The sequence below is a fragment of the Drosophila sechellia genome, chromosome 3R, assembly GCF_004382195.2.
Source record: "Drosophila sechellia strain sech25 chromosome 3R, ASM438219v1, whole genome shotgun sequence".
NCBI classification, from domain to species: Eukaryota; Metazoa; Arthropoda; class Insecta; order Diptera; family Drosophilidae; genus Drosophila; species Drosophila sechellia.
Window position 1 is genome coordinate 23997537 of NC_045952.1, and position 20850 is coordinate 24018386.

At 40.1% G+C, this 20850-nt stretch overlaps 4 protein-coding genes across 6 annotated transcripts in view; 2 read left to right on the forward strand and 2 right to left on the reverse strand.

The window, feature by feature from the left end:
• Positions 1–16056, reverse strand: part of LOC6619724 (furin-like protease 1) — a 126238-nt gene extending 110182 nt beyond the window's left edge. For all 3 annotated transcript variants that reach the window (XM_032722225.1, XM_032722224.1, XM_032722226.1), the window contains exon 1: positions 15484–16056. The gene's annotated coding sequence lies outside the window, so the exon portion shown is untranslated. The remainder of the gene's footprint in view (positions 1–15483) is intronic.
• A 437-nt stretch (positions 16057–16493) lies between these two features.
• LOC6617189 (vacuolar protein sorting-associated protein 33B) lies at positions 16494–18785 on the forward strand. The gene is made up of 4 exons (XM_002041218.2): positions 16494–16603; positions 16659–16759; positions 16815–17133; positions 17198–18785. The coding sequence occupies exons 1-4, from the start codon at positions 16547–16549 to the stop codon at positions 18641–18643; spliced, it is 1923 nt and encodes a 640-aa protein (XP_002041254.1). The 5' UTR covers positions 16494–16546; the 3' UTR covers positions 18644–18785.
• Positions 18662–19955, reverse strand: LOC6616930 (neugrin). Its single transcript, XM_002041219.2, has one exon. The coding sequence runs from the start codon at positions 19879–19881 to the stop codon at positions 18790–18792; it is 1092 nt and encodes a 363-aa protein (XP_002041255.1). The 5' UTR covers positions 19882–19955; the 3' UTR covers positions 18662–18789.
• Positions 19956–20018: 63 nt separating this feature from the next.
• Positions 20019–20785, forward strand: LOC6616925 (mediator of RNA polymerase II transcription subunit 28). The gene has a single exon (XM_002041220.2). The coding sequence runs from the start codon at positions 20131–20133 to the stop codon at positions 20701–20703; it is 573 nt and encodes a 190-aa protein (XP_002041256.1). The 5' UTR covers positions 20019–20130; the 3' UTR covers positions 20704–20785.
• The last annotated feature ends 65 nt before the right edge of the window (positions 20786–20850 follow it).

Below are 20850 nucleotides of genomic sequence, written 5' to 3' on the forward strand. Positions count from 1 at the left end.
TTATGCAAATTGAAGACGAAAACCTGCGATTAATGAATTGAAGACTCCATTATTCAATGTCCATAAATTTGTATAATAATTCAATTGATTAATTAAAGAAGTACTATTCCTGTCAGCTGTATAAAAAAGCGCTCATGGGCTTAATTTTAAAAGCTTATCATTGATTCATCAGTTCATTAATTAAATTAAGTCAAAGAAAAACTTCCGGTAAAAAATAAAAATAAAAACAAAAACATAACCGGGAAAACAAACAATGTGAAACCACATAAATTAAGCGGCAAGTGAACCCGAAACCTTTTGATATGATTTACAGACATGCCCGTGGGCACCAGACTGACCCACTCCGTGGACCCCTTTTGGAAATCCCCAACCCACAAAGGAATTAGTTAGCAGGAGCCTAAGCCTTCCGGCGGTAAGGGGTTAAGGTGGACCAGCTAATGATTTCATTGGGGATGAGGCGAGTAGGGTTAAATTGAGGATATGATGAAACTGATATTCTCTTAGCTTTAGAGTTTCCATTCGATTTCATATTAAAAAGGTTTTATGATTACAATTTTTAAAAAACACTATAAATTAAGCAATATTGTATTTATTTATAATGAATTGATTTATTTCACATTTAAATGTTATCCAAACCATTCAGATGTGCCAAAATACCCGCCAAAGGCAACGTAGTGCACCCTAATTAGGCTCTCCATTCAAATTCTCAGTTCTAACTTTATTTGGTTTTGCGCACAATATGAAAATGTCAGACAACCACTGATAATGTTAATGTCTGTTATAATCATAAACCTAATGAATATGATTATGATGATGATTTTGGTCAGGAGCCCAAGGCCCTAACAGGAAATTCCAATTTGTTTTTATTTGCTTCTGCTTTCTGTGAAATCTTCACTTTGAATTTTGAATTTATGCCGGCAAATTATGACGGAAGCTTTTCCGTTGCTTTAAAAAGTTGAATTCCACTTTTCGCAATTTCGATGGCAAATTTTCCGTTTGATGAACATTTTGTATTGTTTTTCCATTTTTCGAAGCAATAATTGGCACGGCAATATAATTTAATGAGATAAAAGCTAATTTTTTCGGTCATATGGAAGTTCTTATGGTTCTGAGAGGAATAAAAACCCATTTTTACAATCACTCCAAGCAATTAAAAAATTTAGATAAATTATTTTAAAGAAGCCGCCATTAAAAAGTGTCTTTGATAAGAATAAAAGATTGTGTTTAGACCGCAAATAAATTTATTCGGAATGTTAAAGTGGCCGGCCAATAAAACCAGTTTGTAGACATATTTTCATAATCTTGTTTATTTATTCAAGCTTCTTATGAAAACTTGTGTATAATTTTGTCACTTTATATTTTTTCTTGTGGTGATTATTTGTTGACACCAAATAAATCATATCTTTATAATAACTTGCTTTATTTGTTTACTCTTATGGCTTTAATTTGTATCATTTATCGGCTATTTTCTCGGTAGCCAACGTGTACATGTTCTATAGAAATTCCGGTATTTTGGGGCCAATGTTCAGTTTTTTTTTTTTTTTTTTTTTGTGCACCTTGGAAACTGATCACCAGTTAGCGCATGTATGGTAATTCCCAGTGGAGTCTGTGCCCGAAACGATCAAGTGACAACCAGTGAACGTTATCGCCCTTCACAGATTTGCGGCTCTCTCAGGCTTCGCTTCATCCGTATCTCAATCTGCCACTGTATTCGAATTTGTATCTGTATCTGCGCATCGGCAGCAAACAAAGTTCATCGACTTCGACATCATTCGGTGACGACACTGGCAGTCGAGTGTGAAATTCGGTTGGTGTTGAATTTTACACTTCATTCTCGCTGCCAGCTATGGGAATCATTTTAGCATTTTAATGGTTCAAATGTCCCCTTTTCCTGTTGCCTGCTTCCATGAACTTTGGCCAACAAATCGTTTTACCAAATGCATTCCCAGTATAATGCGATATGTGAGCGAAATCGCGGGATGCAAAGTGGGAGCCAACGCGAGGGAGTTTGTCCAACAACATCTTAAACCAAGTAGAACAAATATCATTTACAGTTTTTGACCCACTTTTATTTCAGCTCCTTTTTATGAACCGCCAACGGCGATGACGACAACGTCAGCAACGTATGCATTTCGATACCCAGTGTTTGAGGGGTATATTCTTTTACGGTCATTTGGGCTTGTAAACGGTTTACTAAAAACTAACAAAATATTTAAATTTTATCAATGTAAATAAGTTAGGTGAATTATTGCATTATTCCAGAACACATCCATATAAAATTGGCAATAAAAACTTGTTAAAAAAATATTATAACATATATATATGTTATAAAATATAAAATTCAAACTAGTAAAAAAAATTGTTTAATATACATATTAAGGTTCAAATTCTATTAAGTTCTTTCTAAATTTTTATGTAATTTTAAACTTTTGAATATTTATTTCTGTAGGGTACCGCCTAGTCCGGACTTTTTCGAATGATTTTCTCCACTTTGCTCGCCTATGAATATAATAGTAAAAGTGATTGCGATTTTTCGCCCCTTGTCCCCCGGCCACCCCTCCTCTCCAGCGATCTTTATGCATTTATGTTGAGGAGGAAACCAAGTCCTGATGATGGGGAAACGACGTTGCGACGCGGTTTACAACAGTTTTTTGCTGCCTGCCGCTGGCTGCTGACGACATTTGGTTGCGGGCTGTCGGCGTGGCTATTAAATTTCAATTATTGTTACATTTTTCACACACCGCACACGCAGAAGTCGCCAAGGAAATGGCAATGGGAAAGCGGCCAACGAGAATGGGAAATGGAAATGGAAATGGGGGGGACTGGAATGAAAATGAAACTGAAACTGAAAATGGAGCAATTTTTATTGATGTCCGCCGCTTGACAATTGCAATTCATTTAATTTGAAATTGAGGCACAAAAACACTTTGGGATTGTGACAAAAAAAAAAGCGCACAATTATCGACGCCAGTCCAGGTGCAACAGCAGTTGTTGCGAATTAATTAATCGTCTAAGTGAATCAGATCCGCTGAGCACACACCTGTTCAATTAGAGGCGTGGCGGCAAATCAGACGACGATTTCTGCACGCATCCATCAAACCGATTCCGGTTGTCAGAATCTCAAGGGAAAGGCGGGGGAAAGGAAAGGGTCTCCTCGTTAACTGATTACCGGCTTAGGGCTGGCAGAACTCAAACACTTCAATGGCATTTTAATTGCGAAACTTTGGCCGGCTGCAAAAACGGCCATGAAGTGGAGTGAAGAAAACACAGCCAAACTGGCCAACGATTGCCATTCACTGCGAACGGACTTCCGGTTTAGATTGGTTGAGTAAAAATTTATATTATGTACAAAAAAAAACCAATCAAAACTAATCAAGAAAACAGAAAACTTAAATACCTAATAAATGTACAATATGTTTAATTGTGGAAACTAATTTTATTGTCTTTATATTTCTCTATTAAAACTTTATTTTCAAATATATAATATTTCGCGTTTCTTTGCACCGTTGCACCTGCCAGCGGCTAGTAAATTTTTTTCAATTTTGTATCTTTTGGTCTTTGGAATCGAGCGTAAAATGGTGAAGTCAGCCAAAGGCGCAGAGCAAAATGCAGTTAGCCTATAAAACGTAGACTGCTATCTGTACAATTGCAGATATATAGCCCGATATGCGAGTGCACACGGCAGAGTCATAAAAGAAAAACGCTTGGCGAGAAGAGCTAAACTTGCTGACATTTAGTTTGGCCCAGTTGACGCTGCAAGTTGCGGTGGCAGTTGCACTTGCAATGCCAGTTGGCGTTCCTCTTCTATATTTTATGTAATTTATACCAGCGACCATAGCTTGTGCTTCGCATTCAAGTCTTGTTTTATGACTTCAAGTCGAAAATTTTGGTGCGGAAAAAGGGGAAGGAATGCAACAGCTCCATATGATTAAAATGTGTGCTATTTATGTGAGGCAAATGAAAGGAGCGCTTAAATTCAACTCTTTTACTGCGATAAGTATCGTAAACGCATTGAAATAATAATACCCACAGTAAAAACTTGATTTTACAGCTCATTTGCAACCATCCTTCGGCACTTTATAAGCCTGTTTTTTAATAAGATTTCATTTGCATATTGAAAAACATCTTGGTAAGCTTTAACTGCAATTTTCGTGATAAGTTTGAAAACTACTTTATAATCCCAATTAATCCCCTAACTAGCTCTCACAAATGCTCAACCAGCAAAGACCTAAAATATTTACCGTCAAATGCTGCAATTCTTATGCAATTTATCTCTTGAAGCAAATGATGAGCTCACCTGCAATGAAATAGAGTGGAAAAGTGCATTAGAAAAAGCAGTCGCGTAAAAGAGAGTTTAGAAATGAGGCTGCTGAAACGAAAACAAATGCAAAAACCGCAGCAAAAGCACTGACTGGTTGGCTAATTATTTATCCCAGATATGCAAGAAAAACTTTTCTCGGCAAAGAAAGCCAACTCACACACACACACACACTCTCACTCGTCTAATTAGGTTGCAAGGGGGCACTTAAGGATTATACGATCTCGACGAAGTAGCTTTTCTTGTGGCTTTTTGCGTTTTGCGAACATGTAATTTAACCAAATATAGACGCATGAATAAATTCAATGGCTACAAAAAGCCAGATAATGTCGGCAATGCATGCATAACTAACAAACGAAGCCGAAGTTCAAATACCCTATAAATAAATAACACAAATGTTGAAATGAACACATTTCGTAGTTAATACCTAATTCATTTTTTTAATTTTAACCCCGTACATCTATTTTATTTTGCTACTCATATCCCCCTTAAGTAAGAGTATATATAGCACTGCACATGAAACGAGGACAACCGAGAAGATTATCATACGAGAAGCGACTGCAAGCGGGGATTTGGCAGAGAAAGAAAGGCCAAAGACTTGGCCAAACAAAGGCATATTTAAATGTTAGTCTGGCCAAACATTTGGAGAGGAAGCTTGCCAGTCTGCAGAACCAGTGGTGCACTTGCAACAGCAACAGCAAATGCAACGGCAGCAATGCAGCAACAAGCTCGACTAGCTCGCAAACGGGCAACTCCTTTTGGGCTGTTAATTTGCCAAACAATTGGCAGATAGCCAGGCCAACGGAGAGACCAAAAGTCGAACCCACCAGAGCCAAGGAAGCTAACAAGGAAAATAACCCAAGCTAGACGGGATGACGACGATGTTGCAGCAGCATTGCAAGCTCAAGATCTTGTTGCAGTTGCATATTTTGGCGTTGCACGTTTTGCTTGTTGCTGCTGCTGTTGCTGTTGGTTTCGCCGCTTCGCAGCCCGCACAGTAAATATGCCAAAAGCCAGAGCCCGCGAGGCGAAGAAGTTAAAGCGGCCCCAGACACAATCATCCAGAGCCCGGGCTCATCCAGCAGGGACTCCTCCACCGTTTAGACCCTTCGCCCTTTTGGCCATAAACGAGTTGCTCCCCAGCGCTGGCGGAATAACAAACATTTCAAAAAGCCAGACCCCGACTTCAAAAACTGCAAAACTTGATTTACAAAAACAAGAAGAACGCTCTACTGTGGCTAAACAACAAAAAACTACAGATGCTCTACAACGAGGTAGACATGGCCAATAAACCGAAACTAACCGCTAATAAAGAAATTTTGGGAAGCAAATAATTACACAGGAAAAGGATGCGAACATTCTAGGAACGAGAACATCCCAGGTTGCTAAAGCAATTAAATTTAAAAAATATATCATATAATGTCCTGAATTTGTTTTTAAAAATTAAACCAATAGCTTCCAAAGACCTTCACTATTTTACGAAATAAAATAAAGATAATAATTTAATTTAATATGTACATTCCTGTAATAAAGAATCCATGTACCTTTAGCTTGAAGACACTTCCACAAGCCAAACAATCGACAACTTTGAAGCCGGCGCTCCATAAAACTGGTTCCACTGTGAACCCCCTTGAAAAAAAAAATAAGTGACGCCGCCTTAATCCGGCATTCTTTTGGGCCAGTTCGTGATTAACTGTTGAGAGGTGGAGAGCCAACAATCGGCAATCGGGATTTCGAAGGGGCTCCGAGGAGCATTGGCAATCTCCAGAGATTCAATGCATGTAAGTCAATCGCTGGCCGAGATCATTAGGCTTTTATGTTGCGGTCGTTTGTTGTTGTTGCTCTTGTTGCTGTTGTTGCAGACCGGCCTGTCTGCCTTTTGTGGCTGCTTAAAAGTCGATTTCAAGTTCAGACAATGGTTAGTTGAGAGCCAAACTGATTGATGCCGCGCATCAAAAGTCGGAGCGAGAGCAAGCGGAATTGTGGCGCTCTGGATGTTTGAACAAGAGCCCTGGCCCCAAAATAACCGCCACTGCCAACTTGGCTAAGTAGTTCGCTGGCGTTTTGGTCATGAACTTTTTCGGGCTGGCCCCCCATACACAAAAATTCCAATTTTATTCCTTTGCCAAAAACTAATGACCACAATTCTCGGGGCGTTCTTCTTCGCTGAAAGATTGATTTTTTGCTATATGACTTGCATACATATGTATATGTAGGCATATGTATATGTAGGCATATGTATATGTAGGCATATATATATGCCTATATATGTTTATTGAATGAATATATGCTTCTTGGCCGAGTTGAATTTAGCTGGTTTGATGTGATTATTTGCTGGCCGACAGACAGCAGCTACGAAAATCAATTTGTGCTGCCTTCCTTCTTTTTTTTTTAAATTTGGTGTACGTGACTTCGAACTGAAGTTGGTATAATATGGCGCAAACTAAAGGAGGAGCTGTGATGCACGCGAATTTCCAGCAGGGGGAAAATAAAACAATCAGCTTGAATAAATATAGCTTTTAAATAAGGCGAGCACAATTTATTTCAATAACATCATTACGTTTGTGGTGCTTTTAAAAATAATGAACCTTACATGTGATGTACAACAATGTTTAATTTGGAGTCCCAAATTCAACTCATTATTTAACACCAAAGCCAAGTTCGTGGTCGCATTAATCAATGCATGAAAAAACAGGAAGTTCAACAAACGAAATTATGTTTTTTTAAACACACACAGAACAGCAAATGATCGTAAAATTAAAGCAACACACAAACTGAACCAAAAAAAAAACTCATTATGTCATTGCTCAAGGTGAGGTAAGCTCAATGAAAGATAAGGTAATAGGCAAACACTCAGCTGACCAGAAAGTCACTCTCATATGGCAAGGGGTAAAGGTAAAGCTACCGAAAACTGTGAAAATCCATGTAAGTCAGCAAAGCGCAACAAACGGGAAAACTGAGTGATTTTTCCATTCAGTTAAGTAGATGAAGCCGAGGGTCAACGGACCGGTTCATTTTCGGTTTGGTAACTCTTGCATTTCATTTTCGTCATGTCATGATGCCCAAGAAAATGCTCATCAAGTTTGAATCGTCTGAAATTGCTGTCTGACTTTTTTTTAATCGTAATTATGCTTAATTATAATGATGCATACAAATTAATGGCACTTCAATAAAACGGAAAAAGCCACGACAATTACACATTAAAAGCGGACATACGCAATTTCTGAAAAGAGGAAATAGCTTTAAAAACAGGAGCATCAAAAACGATAAAAGTGATGATGTTCAAGAAACAATGAGTAAAGCTTATGTAGAAATTTTTAAGTCGAGTACATTCGTACACTAACAAAATACTAAAATGATTAAAAAAATTCTCATTATTGGCATTGCAAATACATAACTTGACATGCTACCTTACCAACGGAATATCTTTTCCAATATTTTATATACTTATTTTTTTATGCTTAAGAACATTATATCGAATGCATTCTGTTTATCATAATTACGAGAGCCGACAAAGTGTCAAAGGACAGCCTCAAAAAGACAACAATGATGCCATTTAACTGCAAAGAGGATTCACCCAACGGTTGTATATATAGTTTATATACATGTGTATTTATAAAATAGCGTGTGCTCTGTCTGCCGAGTTGAAGTTGACAACTCTTTTGACACCGCTGTGGGCGGGGGCGTGGCAAAATGTCACAAAAGTTGCGAAAAGTTCTTTGCCCAGAGGGTTAATGTATTTTTAAACAGGCCAGCAAAATAAATATATGTTTTTCCCATTTAAAAATGAACAATTTTGCTACGAAAGATTGAAGTAATCATATTAAAAAGGAGTATCTTCAAGATAAAATGGAGTATCATCAAAAGTATCTTCAAAAAAGTAGTATCTTCAAGATACTCTTTTTAAAAAGCGTATTTTTTCCCCAATTTAACTTCCTTTAATCTCTTCGTTTATAATAATTTGAGCATAAAATGCAAGTCGATGATGATATCCTCCTTTCACTTCGTGGCATCTTTATGTTCATCGCCTTCCATCAGCGAATAATAACGATTATTATTATTATAAACGCCTTTTCGAAAATGTTTGTCCTGGCTTGTCGCATTATTGTCAATAATGTGGCCCATTTGTGCGTCTTTCGATTCGCACAATGTGCTGCGAACACTCTTCGATTTTTACGATCCTATCAATGTCCGCATTAAAGTGTACTTAAAATGCATCTCAGTGGTTGCTGCAATATGGACACTCCATTGGTTGCCAAATGCAAAGACGCAACATAAAAAAGTTTATATTCTTCAACATTCATGGCGTAAAATCCAATTAGCGTTGAAATATTTAGGTTTTGTTGACGGCTTTTAAGATTCTAATTAGCCAACGAAGGTTGCACATTTACTGCATGCATTTTCGATAAATAACTTGCTTAAACAATATACTAGCGTACACAGAAAATAATTATTAATATTTATTTAGTCACATCTAATAATTTATGAAGCTTAACTCAAATTACGAGTTGTTAAACACGTCTAATTTATTAAATTACAACTGACAGGTTAATTTTTTAAAATGCCAACCGGAATAAAACGCAGACATCCACACATTTAAAATCACCTTATTTCGGGGCTAAAAACATCTGTTAAGCGGCTGAAAATTCTACTGGGTGAAGTCTTTTTACCATTTCCTATGTATATTCCGCTGGCCCAAATTATATTCAATATTTCAACTATTTTTAACGGCCCCACGCCGCCAAAAAAAGCGATTTGTCTTGTCCATCAGGCCTCGCGGCTCCCAGAAGTTTACACCCAAAACGACCCCCTGAATACGTGAGGAAAAACCGACGGAGTTGGAAAAATCTGGCTCCTTGGAAACTGCCGACAATCTACCGAAATGGGCATTTTTCAAGTTTATTACTCGGGCATTCATCAATTGCAACACGAAATGAAAATGCACTTCAAGTATTTTCAACCAAAAAATGCCCCAACAATAAAGCTACCAAAAAAAAGAAAGAAAACGAAATAGAAATCAAAGTTGAACGGCAAACAAAGAGGGTGGTAGGTGGTCGATTCAAGTAGTTTTTCGATAATATTGCAAATGGTGAGTGGTTTGGTCGGACGGTGGGTTCCATCAAAGCCTTCTGATTGTGAGCAACGAAATAAATGTAAACAAACCGCACTGTAAAAAATACAACAAAACATATACACACACAAGCACACAAGGGAGCTGGCTAAGAACAATGTCATGCAATCAACTTTAGGCCAAGAGCAGCCAGCCAACAATAAAATACAGCCAACGAGCAGAAGAACTGAGCTGAGCTGCAATCAGAAAACTAAAGCCATCGGAAAAGCAACAGGAGAAACAAAAACAATAATCAACATTTTTTGTTTCTTTTTTATGTGAGTGCTTTGCTGCATTTTCCAGCTTGCAAGGTGAACAATTTTACAGTTTTCCACCCGCTTTTCCGCCGCCCGGCAAGCACATTTCATTTTCATAGTTTTGTGGATTCTAGCTGCTCTTCAGGTGCTGGCCAGGTGAGAGATTAATGCGTATTATCAGCTCGTTCGTTGTGAATCCGATTGTTCAAGGCAACCGAAAGCCACGCCAATATGTCGATTGAATTTCAGCTTTGTGGTTTTTATTGTTGCCAACTAGTTTCAGGGTTAAGTTTATTGCATAATTGCAGCCGGAAAAAATAATTCTGAAGTACTTCAGTAAGTTAGAAATCTACAAGTTTAGCATGGTATTGCTTTCAAAGTGCAAAAATCGGCTTTTCAAAAATTAAACAAGTTTCATGGCCAAATTTGGTTTGGCAAGTTTTTAAGCGATTTTTATTTATGAAAGTTTAGCCTGTACAGAAATTGCACTATAAATAATAGAGAATGAAAATGAAGTAAAATGATATTTTAAATTTATGAAATATAACAAGTTTCAGTTAAATGAAATTTTCAGCTTAATCAAAAAACTTTTAACCATTGCTCTAACAAATTGTAAATAAGTATTGTTTTTTAATGCACATATTAGATCAATTTTATGAGTAAAATAAAAACTAGTTAGTTTGAAAAATAATATTAAGTTGTGAGTTATATTTTCTGCCTCGTCTCGGATTTTGGTTTCAAATATTCGCTCGATTATAAATCATTAGTTTCATTAGTACTGTCATTTTTTTTTTTTTGTTTTTTTTTTTGCTCTGATTTCCTGTCTTTAGCAGTGCTTCTCTAATTGAAAATACGAGTAACCCCGTCCGAAACTTTTGTGGGTTATTGGTTGGGGCACTGAGTTAAATCCATAAATTTGCTGGCTGTGCAATTTATATCGCCTCGCATGGAACATCCCCATCTCACTTCGACGCGAACGCCTTTGTTTTTTTTCTTTTTTTTTTTTGCCGGGTCAAGGTTGACAGAGCGCTGCGATGTACTTTTTATTTATAAAGCAGTGAGCTTCCAGAGTTGGCAAAAAGTGCCAAAAAATTTACAGGGCAGCAAATATTAACTATGACATTTATGACACACTTTTCTGCTGGCTTTCTTGCAAGACAACGAACGGCGAACAACGAACAACAAATACACGGTGGGAGACAACAAACAACAATTTATTGTCACGTGCCAAAAAGTTCAAACACACACACACACATATACACTCAAAAAATTGTATAACTTTGGCAAACAAGAAAAGTAAGTGAAAAACGAGCGAGAGAGCGGAAAATGAACGGGGAAAACAGCTTAGACAACATCAACTTCTTGCCAACTCGGCCCGGAGTTTTCCCAGATATATATCCACCTCTCTCTGCCCCATTCTCTGTCCCGCTCTCTCCCGCCACCAAGAAATGCCATAAATTTTGTGATTTCCCATAAATTTTCGTCTCAGCATCTCGTTTCTTCTCCCTATATTCTTTGCATTGTTCATATTTGCATATGAAATCATGTGTTAAAATGCAGAAGCTTTTTGAATATATTTTCGTGTGCAACATTTCTTCGACATTGAAGAAAGTGGACGGAGAAAGGGGGTTGGGTTGGGTTGCCACTACTGGCTCTGTTGGTAAACAAACATATAAACAGTTTTCTTTGTTCATATTTTCCAGCGTATTTTGTTAGCAAATGTCAACTTGGTTGACTGCACAGAATGCATCGATAGTTTTTCTTGATTCTCGAGTTTTTTGTTTTTAACCCAAATGAAGGCACTTGTATTTTCGGATCATACAACGAGTAGAAATGTTTTTTTTTTTGCTATATTTTCTATTTTCAGCTGTTAAGTGAAAAACATAAATCCATCCTAATCGTAACTAATTATCAGAGAAAGAATCAACAAAGAATTGCACAAGAAGAAGAAACAAGCTAACGACTGACCATTGAACCAGAAGAAACGCAAAATTTGCAATATCCGGTGGATTTCAAGTGTTTTTGTAGCTTTTTTTTGGTGTCTACGCCAGAAACTAGCTAAACGAAAAACAAAAGAAATTTCTGCTGAGTCAAAGTGCAAAATAAAAAGTTCAGCTCGTTTCAATTGTTCAAATCTAGTCTTTTGTCTTCATCGACTCGTTCATTTACCAAAAAAAAAAACTCTGGTAAATAGTTTTGACACTAGGGATTCTTTGTTATAATATCTGGAAATTTGATTTTTGTAATAAGAAAGCTTAATAATAATGCTTTTTTATTATAGCTTTCAACTAAATAGCTCCAAAAACGCTCAAATTTCCTGAAAGTCCGTGGTATGGTGTCCGTTCTGTCCGGAGTTTGGTGTCCGGAGAACGGTGCGAAGTTTAAAATTCCCACATCTCTGGTCTTCTTTGTATGTCGGCAGTTTCTAAGAGAGTTAACTTAACTAGTTGGTTCCGCTTTTGTTGGGTTTCTGTTTTCCTTCTTTTTTTTTTGGCCGGCGACATCGCGGGAAATTCAAACTGAACCGAATAAACAAAGGACGGCGGTGGGGGCGTGTGGCAGGCAGATCGAGGGAAAGTGGGAAAACGCTGAGACGGAGTCGCGTCAAACGCTTTTCCGCCTTCTCAGCTATGCGTGGCACGTTGCCTCGCGCTCAAATTGCTGAGAAAGGTGAGAAAATTCGAGGAAACTAAACTGGAGATTGCACGACCAAGCCAATCCAGACCAAACCAAACGATTTTTCTTCTGCGCTCGAGTACCGTCATTTTTCGGCTAGGCAGCGCGCTTAAGACGAGGATGTGAAAACCCCGGACTTGTGAAAGCCGCTGGTGTGAAATGGGGGACAGGTAGGATCTCCAAATGAGTTGGCCGTGTCGAAACAAGTTAACCTAATGGCCGACTAGCCGCTTTGCATAAATTTTTCCCCCGAATTTCCAATTAAATTCGCAATTTTCCAGCGGCCAAAGTCGAATATTTTGCAATGACCTCTGATCAAAGTTGTTTATCTTATCGACTTTTTGTATTTACATTATTCTAAAAATAAGTGCAAAGTTGATTTTGGGCATTGCGAATAGGCACAAGCCAAAATCAAATATATATCGCCATCTATCAGTTTAAATTGAAATTTTATGCACAAATAAAAGTTGTTCTGAAACTTGTTTCTCAAACACATCTGCCCCATTAAAATATAAGTTTTCCCAAAATATACAAATGTGCTAGAGAATGTTTTGCATGTATTAATTCATCTGTAGCGTTTAGATACTTCTCAAGTATATTTCATAGGCTCAGTTCCACGAATATAGTGGCCAAGTAACGATTTGCTGATTTATTCGCTATATCTGCCGCACCTTCGTTGCTTTTCTTTGTTTCTACTTGGACACGCGCCAAAATACTTTGCTCAAGGCAGGCAAACACACCAGCAAACACACACACACACAGACACATTCTGTACGTCAGAGCAAGTCATCCATCCCAGATTCTACATCCCCAACATATATCCATTGTGTCTTCCAACTCGAGTTGGGTTCACTTTCGCCATTCTGGTTCGGTGCAAGAAAAACAAACATGGCTCAGTGCGTCCGCCCCAAAGAAATGATGAAAGCCGTAGAGCGAAGAATGCCGTAGAATGAACAATTCTTTGTTACTTGTCTTGTCTTCGAGTGAGTCACCCTAACGTTAAGAAACGCATGAGTGCGAATCGCCGCGATTGTTTGCGTTTTTTTGATGAGTGTGCTAAAATAAAGCACTCACTTTCTACAAATGTACATACTTATGTGTCACTTTTTGGGTCTAAAAATATTGTAAAAGAAATACTCAAAATATAAATACCTAATCATATAAAATGGTTAGTAATCATTTATTTGATTTCGTTACTAAGCTATTGCACAAATCAGCTAAAAATCGACACAGTATTGAGAAATATTGAAAAATGTGAAAATAAACTTCAATCGCATTTTTCCAACACATGTGTCAAATCGTACGGAAAGTGCTGCCCAAAAATAGAACCACCAAGTATGGAAATAATTACATTTTTAAACAGACTTACGGCAAACACCAGAGATCGAAAAAGAGAGTGAAACGAAGCTAATACAAAGCAATTTATATGTGTACAAACAGACAAATGGAAATATTTGCCATATGCCAACAGAAGAACAATACTAATTGGGGTTGATGTGTGAGCGTGGAAATGAGCAGAGCAAAAACAGACATCAAACCGACGAAAATTCACACGCCTCCACACAGCGAACCAAAACGAGAATCTTTTTGGTTAAATTTTTGGGGGGGTGCGGGGTAACGAATAACAAAAGAAAGAATATCCAAGAGCAACGCACGTTGCATAAATGCTCTCTGCTTTCTTTTTCAAAATCATTGCTGTTTGCACAAGTTCTTGTTTCGTTTTTTTCTCCCGTAGATGTGTAATTTGTTTCAGGTTTTAATTAGTGCCGAACTTTGGCAAGAGAAATTTATGGGGGGTGCGATTGGAATTGGGATTGGAATCACCTTCGGGCGATGGTGTTGTTTATTTACCTATGTAAATGCAAATGAATTATTTCGATTTGCTTTGCTTTCAGCTTATTATTGTTTTTATTAAGCGAGTGAAGCGCATCTCGGACTGGAAATCGAATTGAGAAACCCCGATGGCCTCGATAAACTCAGCGGAATTTCCCATTAACGGGAATCGACATTTTTTTAAACCAACTAACGATTAAACACTCTTGTGAGTAATAATAAAATGTCGCATTAGTCGGAATAAAAGTGTATTTATCAAAAAAATTTATAAATTGCTTTTAGATGATAATTATTTTTTTATATCTAGTATATAACGGTGAAACTAATCAGTACTACTAAATTCAGCATAAGGAAATCTTATTGTTTGTATTTTATGGTAATTTATACTGGGAAATAGAAACAAATCTCTTCAGATTTGTTTAGTTCGCATGATGAACTAGATGATGAACAGATAAAATGATGATTCATTTTTCAAATTTCTCGCAAAGAATAATAATATGAAAAAAAATAAATGTTAAAAAAAAAATCAGATTTAGTTGAAACATTCTAACGCGACTCAACAAAACAAAACCTGTTCTAAGCTAAACTACTTAATAACCTTTTAAAACTTGCAGTCAATTAACAAAAGTTGAACAGTCTGGGCAAAAATTAAACTTTTAAATAAATCGAAAGGCCAATAAATTATAAAACCGATGGCAAAAACTTATTTTTTAATGGGAGAGAGGGAAATACAAACAAATAAAGCATAATTGGGAGGGGCAACAAGAACAACAACAATAAGAAACAGACATTAGGAAGATGAGCGCGAAGAAGAAGATGCGATTAGAAGGCACGGGAGCGCAAAGAATAGAAAAACTAAAAGTAATCTAAACGGCAACCTGTGCAGCGTGCCCGAGCGAGACAGCTGCTCAAACCGGTATCGCAACAACAATTGAACCGCAAAGAAAACGCGAAGAAGACACACACACGGACTATAAGAAAATAATGTTAGCCACTAAAACAAAAACAGAACGAAGCGAAGAAACAAAGATAATGATTGACAAAGGCAACTATGTAAAACTGCAACCAGGACAGAGAGAAAAGGAGAGAGCGGTAAAAAAGTGACGAATCTGCGGCACAAAAGAGAAGACGAGAACATGCAACAAGCTGCAATTGACCAAAATAACAACAACAAACCAGACCGCAGGGCTATTTTTGTCATTAGATCAAATATTTCAGATATTTTCGCACAGTTTCACCCACATGCGCCAAAACCAAATTATTTATAAACAAAGTAAGTGCAAGCTCACCTGATAACTGCAAATTAGGCGCCTGCAACTTTGGATTATATGGAAAATCTCAATTTAAATTTGTTGTTGGCTGTTGCTTTGCTTGTTGTTGCTGCCGCTGTTGTTGTTGTTGTTAAATATCACGCGAAAGCATGCAAAACAACAACATAAAATCACAAACACTTGCACGCACATACGTCACACACACTCGCACACACACACGGGCCGCACACACACTTGGACAGCTGAGACATAAACACACGGAGAGCAAATCGCAGCGATAATGGGAGAGAGAAAGAGACAGAGAGCGATAACAAATTTGTTTTGTGGTTTTTCTTCACGATTTTATTACACGCTTTTCGAATGGCTAACCATTTTTTATTCACATTTAATTCGGCCTCATCACAGTGTGTGCCGTGCGCTTGCTAATTTTCGATTTTCCACCGCAGAACTCCGCCCGTTTTGCTGCTGTTCTGGCAATCGTCTCTCTCCTGGCTAAAAACATATGATTTCGGTTGACGGAATCACGATAAAAACACATAAATGCGAACAGGGCGCGCGCAACAACCTCCCACGACAATCTCTCGCTTCGGAATTTGGAACGAAACTGCCACTTTTGCAGCGAAACGCGCTTAAATACCCGACTAGAGATGGGAGCGCATCGCGAACCGGTTCGATAGTTCGTGAGCGACCAGCCTGCGCACGGTGTGGCAAAAGAGTGAGAGGTGTGCAATCAAACTGAGCAGTAGATTATGTATTTTTTAACAAGTCGGATGGCTGGAACTATTTTCAAAGTTCTCCTGGCAAAGTTTTGGATGGGCAGCAATTAAAACTTTGCACAATTAATGCTTTTAACAGTAACTCAACACTTTGTGACGTCAGTAGTATAACGTACGATATGTTCAAAATATTTAATTTGATTAGTTTAGAGCTTTTGTTTTATGTATTGTATAGAATAACTAGTAATACTGCATTTTAAACTGCAAAAAAAACATTTGCATATTGAAAGCTTACATTATTTTGCGTGCGTCACCTTACTTTTTGCCACCTTGCTGCATCAGCTGTTTGTGTTGTGCGGCGAAGAATGGATTTGACGCTGGACAAAAAGCTGCAGGGATTTCAGTTGGTGGCCCAAGAAAAGGTAAAATAATGAGTCGGAAGAGTGAAACTATTAACTACCTGCAATTCGACTGCAGCTCTGTTCCATACTATGTAGCATACCGGGAAAGAAGGAGTTAATTTTGGAGCCCGACTTGATAAAGCCACTGGAACATGTTGTCACTGCCTCCTGGCTGAAGTAGGTGTTTAATCCATATTTTATTTATATATGACTTATATTTACCCCTTAACAGGTTGAAGGGCATACAAAGGATCTACAAACATGATGCGGCGCAATCTTTGCCTCGATCCGACGATCAGGTGAACATCTACATGATCCGCAGTGTTTTGGGCACATTTCAGACACTACTCAAGCAATTGCAACCAGTGGCCTCAGAGGAAATGCCGGACATCTCCATGAAAATGTACCACATAGTCTGTGTGCCCAGTTGCTACTCCTATTTCCAAACCCTGCTGGAACAAGCTGGTCTGTACGGACTGGTGCAACTTCATCACTTTAACTGGGACTTCATCTACTTTGATCAGGGAGTTCTCAGCTTGGAGCTGCCCAATGTGAGTAGACGTACATAGAACATTCCGAAAATAATCTTTTATACTGGATATTCTTATTATTCAGCTCTACAAGTGTCTCTACCTTCAGAGAAACACATCTCCATTGCCTTCGGTGGCCCAGAGCCTGCGATTGCTTCAGATGATTTGCGGGCAACCGTCTTTGATTCTGAGCTTTGGCCATCACTCGTCGCAGCTAATGCAAATGGTGAAGACTCTTGGTAAACTCCCGGCACCCACAAATCCTCCAGACTATGGCGGCTGGCTGGTCATCGATCGGGATAAGGATTACCCCGCCAGTTTGCTCACTCCGGCCATCTATGCAGGTCTTCTCTTAGAAGTTTTCGAGCAACGTTCCGGCGAGATTCTGGTAGACAATTCCAAGAACAAGATCAGCAGCCAGCGTGTGGAGTTACTCCAGGGAAAGAAACCCAAGACAGGCGTGAACTCAGCCAGCAAGCCATGTTCCATTCGTCTGAACTCCACCTCCGATGAGATCTACGGCGATAATCGATACAAGCGGTTCGCTCAGGTCAGCAGTTTGATTCACGCACAAGTAAAAGCCCTGGGCTTGGAACTGCAGAAACTCAATGACATGCAGCTGGACGAGATGCACGACTATGTGGCCAGAAAGCTACCCAAACTAACCGAGCTCAAAAGCAAAGTCCTTAGGCATCTGAATGCCAGCGAGATTGTGATCCAAATGATGGGTAACTTTAGGAAGCTCCAAGCGCTGGAGGAGGACATACTAAACAATGATTCAAGAAAGCGATTGCTAAGCGAGATCGACGAGCTGTTGACCACAGATGGCCAGAGATTTAATACTCTGCGACTGCTGTGCCTCTTGCATCACTGCGTTGGCGTGGCGCCCGAGGAGCTGCAGATCTTTGCGCGAAACTATTGCAATCTGTTTGGACACCAGGAATTGGGTGTGTTCCAGCAGTTGTCGCAGGCGGGCTTGTTGCCACCACTTGTAGTGGAGAAAAAGGCGCCAACGAAACTGCTCTCAAATCTACCTCTGCCCAAGTTCCAGCAAACGGAGTTCCAGGCGAATGCAAACCGGCTAAAGCTGTTGACCTCCAGTGGAGATGTTCAGGATGGTGGTTCCTCCTCCAGGAGCCAAGCGAGTGGCTTGCAGTCCTGTTCCAGTTTTGTGTTCAATGGCACCTACATACCATTGGTGGCGCAGCTCTGCTCCATTTTGCTGAAAACCAATAGTGCTGAGGAGTTGTCCTCGAAGCTGGGCATGATTGAAGGGCTACATCTTCACCTGGACAGTGGAAAAATCACGCCCAAGGCCTTTGCCAGCCAACTGAAGGTAAATGGAGTTACAGACCAGGATGTGTTCCCCTTGCGTCTCAGGAATCTCTTTGTTTTCATCGTGGGTGGAGCCAGTTATGCAGAAATCGCCGCCTGCGATTTTGTGGCAAAGCTAACAGGTGCCCAAATAACCATGGCATCCGACTCTCTAATGGCGGGCAGTGATTTGATCGCCACCGCCTTCAACCGCTGACCATGAAGTAACTAAGAATCTGTGTATCAAATGATTTATATATTTTTATACAAACAATGATGACAAAGCTTGTGATTAACAATTTTCGAAATTTACAACTTAAACAATGTTCTTTTCGAATAAATATTACCTAAAAGTGGCATTGGCTATTTATCACCACTGACTCTGGTCATTCCAGGCACTCGGTAGAGCAGCTCACCGTCGTCATCGTAGTAGGCATCCTCCACCCGGTAAGTGGCTCCTTGGCGATGCAGTTTCCGGGGAATAACAATGCGTGTTTTAACTTGGGTTATTTCATACTTTCGCTGATCCGCGGCACTGATCACAATCTCGCTGCACGCAAACTTGGGCACGAAGCTAGGCAGGAATCCGGTGCCACTAGGATTCTCGATGGGTCGCTTCAGTTCCTCTGGAACGGTGGGCACAGACTCAACGAGCTGCAGTTCCTTAAGCTCCTGCAGGCGCATCTTCTTTTTATTACGGATTTTATCCAGCAAATAGGTTTCATCTTCGGCAGCAGAGGGTGGAGCTTCATAGCCGGATGGGATTTGTGGTGCAGGCATTTCCTCTGTTATCTTGATACTGCTGCCCAGCAGCTTGCGGAATTCGTTGCCTTGCGGAGTGGGTAGTTGTGATTTGGTGGGCCAATCCTGGGTTTTTAGCTCCCGCAGATCCTGTCGCCTTCGTTCGGCGAATTTCTGCAGATGCTGGAGGAGAGCCGGTGGAATACTGAAGTCACCTTTTCCCGTCCTTAAAAGCTGCCAATTTTTGATAACAGTTTCATCGTGGGAGCGTATTCTTTGCACACTTCTCGGTCGCCACTTGGCCCGCAGAATTTTCTGCACAATGTCCGGAGTGGCGGGAAAACTTTCGGCCAATCGCTCAACGCTCCATTCCTCGGGATCTCGCTCGTGCAGCAGGCGCATCTGCTCCTTTTCGGCATGAAGCAGGAGATTGGGCAACTTGGCGTCGCGGAAGTACTTGTGCTTTATCATAAACTGACGGATGCGATCGCGTTGCTGCTGCTGCTCCCTCTCGTACTGCCGATGGGTCTTCTGCACGTCCATGAAATCCGACTCCAGATCGGCGTAATCTTCGCTAGCTTCTCTACTTTTTGCTGGGTGCTCCTGCAGCTGTTCCAGCTGGTAACCCAGGCCAGGATTGGCGCGACGAGGAGCTCTCGCAAACAGACAGGAGCGGGCAGTGTGCAAGCCGCGTTGGATCATGCGGGCAGTCATCTTGGTGAACAATTTTAAGTCATTTAAACTTTTTGTTTACATAAACAGCCGCATGCAAACCGCGACTAAAGATATCGATATATGCGCGCCTATCGTATTCTAATTCATTATCGATAAGTCGTCAGTATAGCACTTTGCAAAACGTAGCAACCCTGCCGAAATTGTGTTGCTGATTTTTTTGTTGTTCCCGCTGAACCGGCGAAGTAATTTGTATTTAATTGTTTATTCGACTGCCAAGCTTACGAAATCATGGCCAGCAACGAGTCCGGCGGCGGCAACCTGATGGACGAGTTCGAGGAGGCCTTCCAGTCGTGTCTGCTGACGCTGACCAAACAGGAGCCGAATTCCGGGACAAACAAGGAGGAAATCGATCTGGAGGTACAGAAGACCACCAATCGCTTCATAGACGTGGCCCGCCAAATGGAGGCGTTCTTCCTGCAGAAGCGCTTTCTCGTCTCCACGCTGAAGCCCTACATGCTGATCAAGGACGAGAATCAGGACCTGAGCATCGAGATTCAGCGCAAGGAGGCGCTCCTGCAGAAGCACTACAATCGCCTGGAGGAGTGGAAGGCCTGCCTGTCGGACATCCAACAGGGCGTACACAGTCGCCCCACGCCGCCCATCGGCGCTGGAATGCTGCAAGGTCCCGGTGGCGGAATGCCACCCATGGGCGGTACGCCGCCGCGACCAGGAATGATGCCCGGAATGCCTCCGGGTGCAATGCAACCCGGCGGACCCATGCAGCCCAGTCCACAGCACATGCTGCAGGCACAGCAGATGCAGCAGCTCCGCATGATGGGCAGACAAATGCCACCCAAATGAACCGGGAACGCATTCCTTTTAGCTTGTAATCTTGTATAGAAATGGATTAGTTAAATAAACCGATTTGATTATATATCACGAATGATTTTATAATCCTTATATAGTTCGTTTCCTTCCCATATCTGCAAAACATTCACTTTGGAGGAG

Excerpts from the sequence above, each read along its gene's own strand:
- LOC6617189 (XM_002041218.2), top strand. The coding sequence starts at position 16,547 with ATGGATTTGACGCTGGACAAAAAGCTGCAGGGATTTCAGTTGGTGGCC. Across the intron at positions 16,760-16,814 it reads GTCACTGCCTCCTGGCTGAA|GTTGAAGGGCATACAAAGGA; the intron begins GTAGGTGTTTAA and ends ACCCCTTAACAG. Across the intron at positions 17,134-17,197 it reads TCAGCTTGGAGCTGCCCAAT|CTCTACAAGTGTCTCTACCT; the intron begins GTGAGTAGACGT and ends CTTATTATTCAG.
- LOC6616930 (XM_002041219.2), bottom strand. The coding sequence starts at position 19,881 with ATGACTGCCCGCATGATCCAACGCGGCTTGCACACTGCCCGCTCCTGT.
- LOC6616925 (XM_002041220.2), top strand. The coding sequence starts at position 20,131 with ATGGCCAGCAACGAGTCCGGCGGCGGCAACCTGATGGACGAGTTCGAG.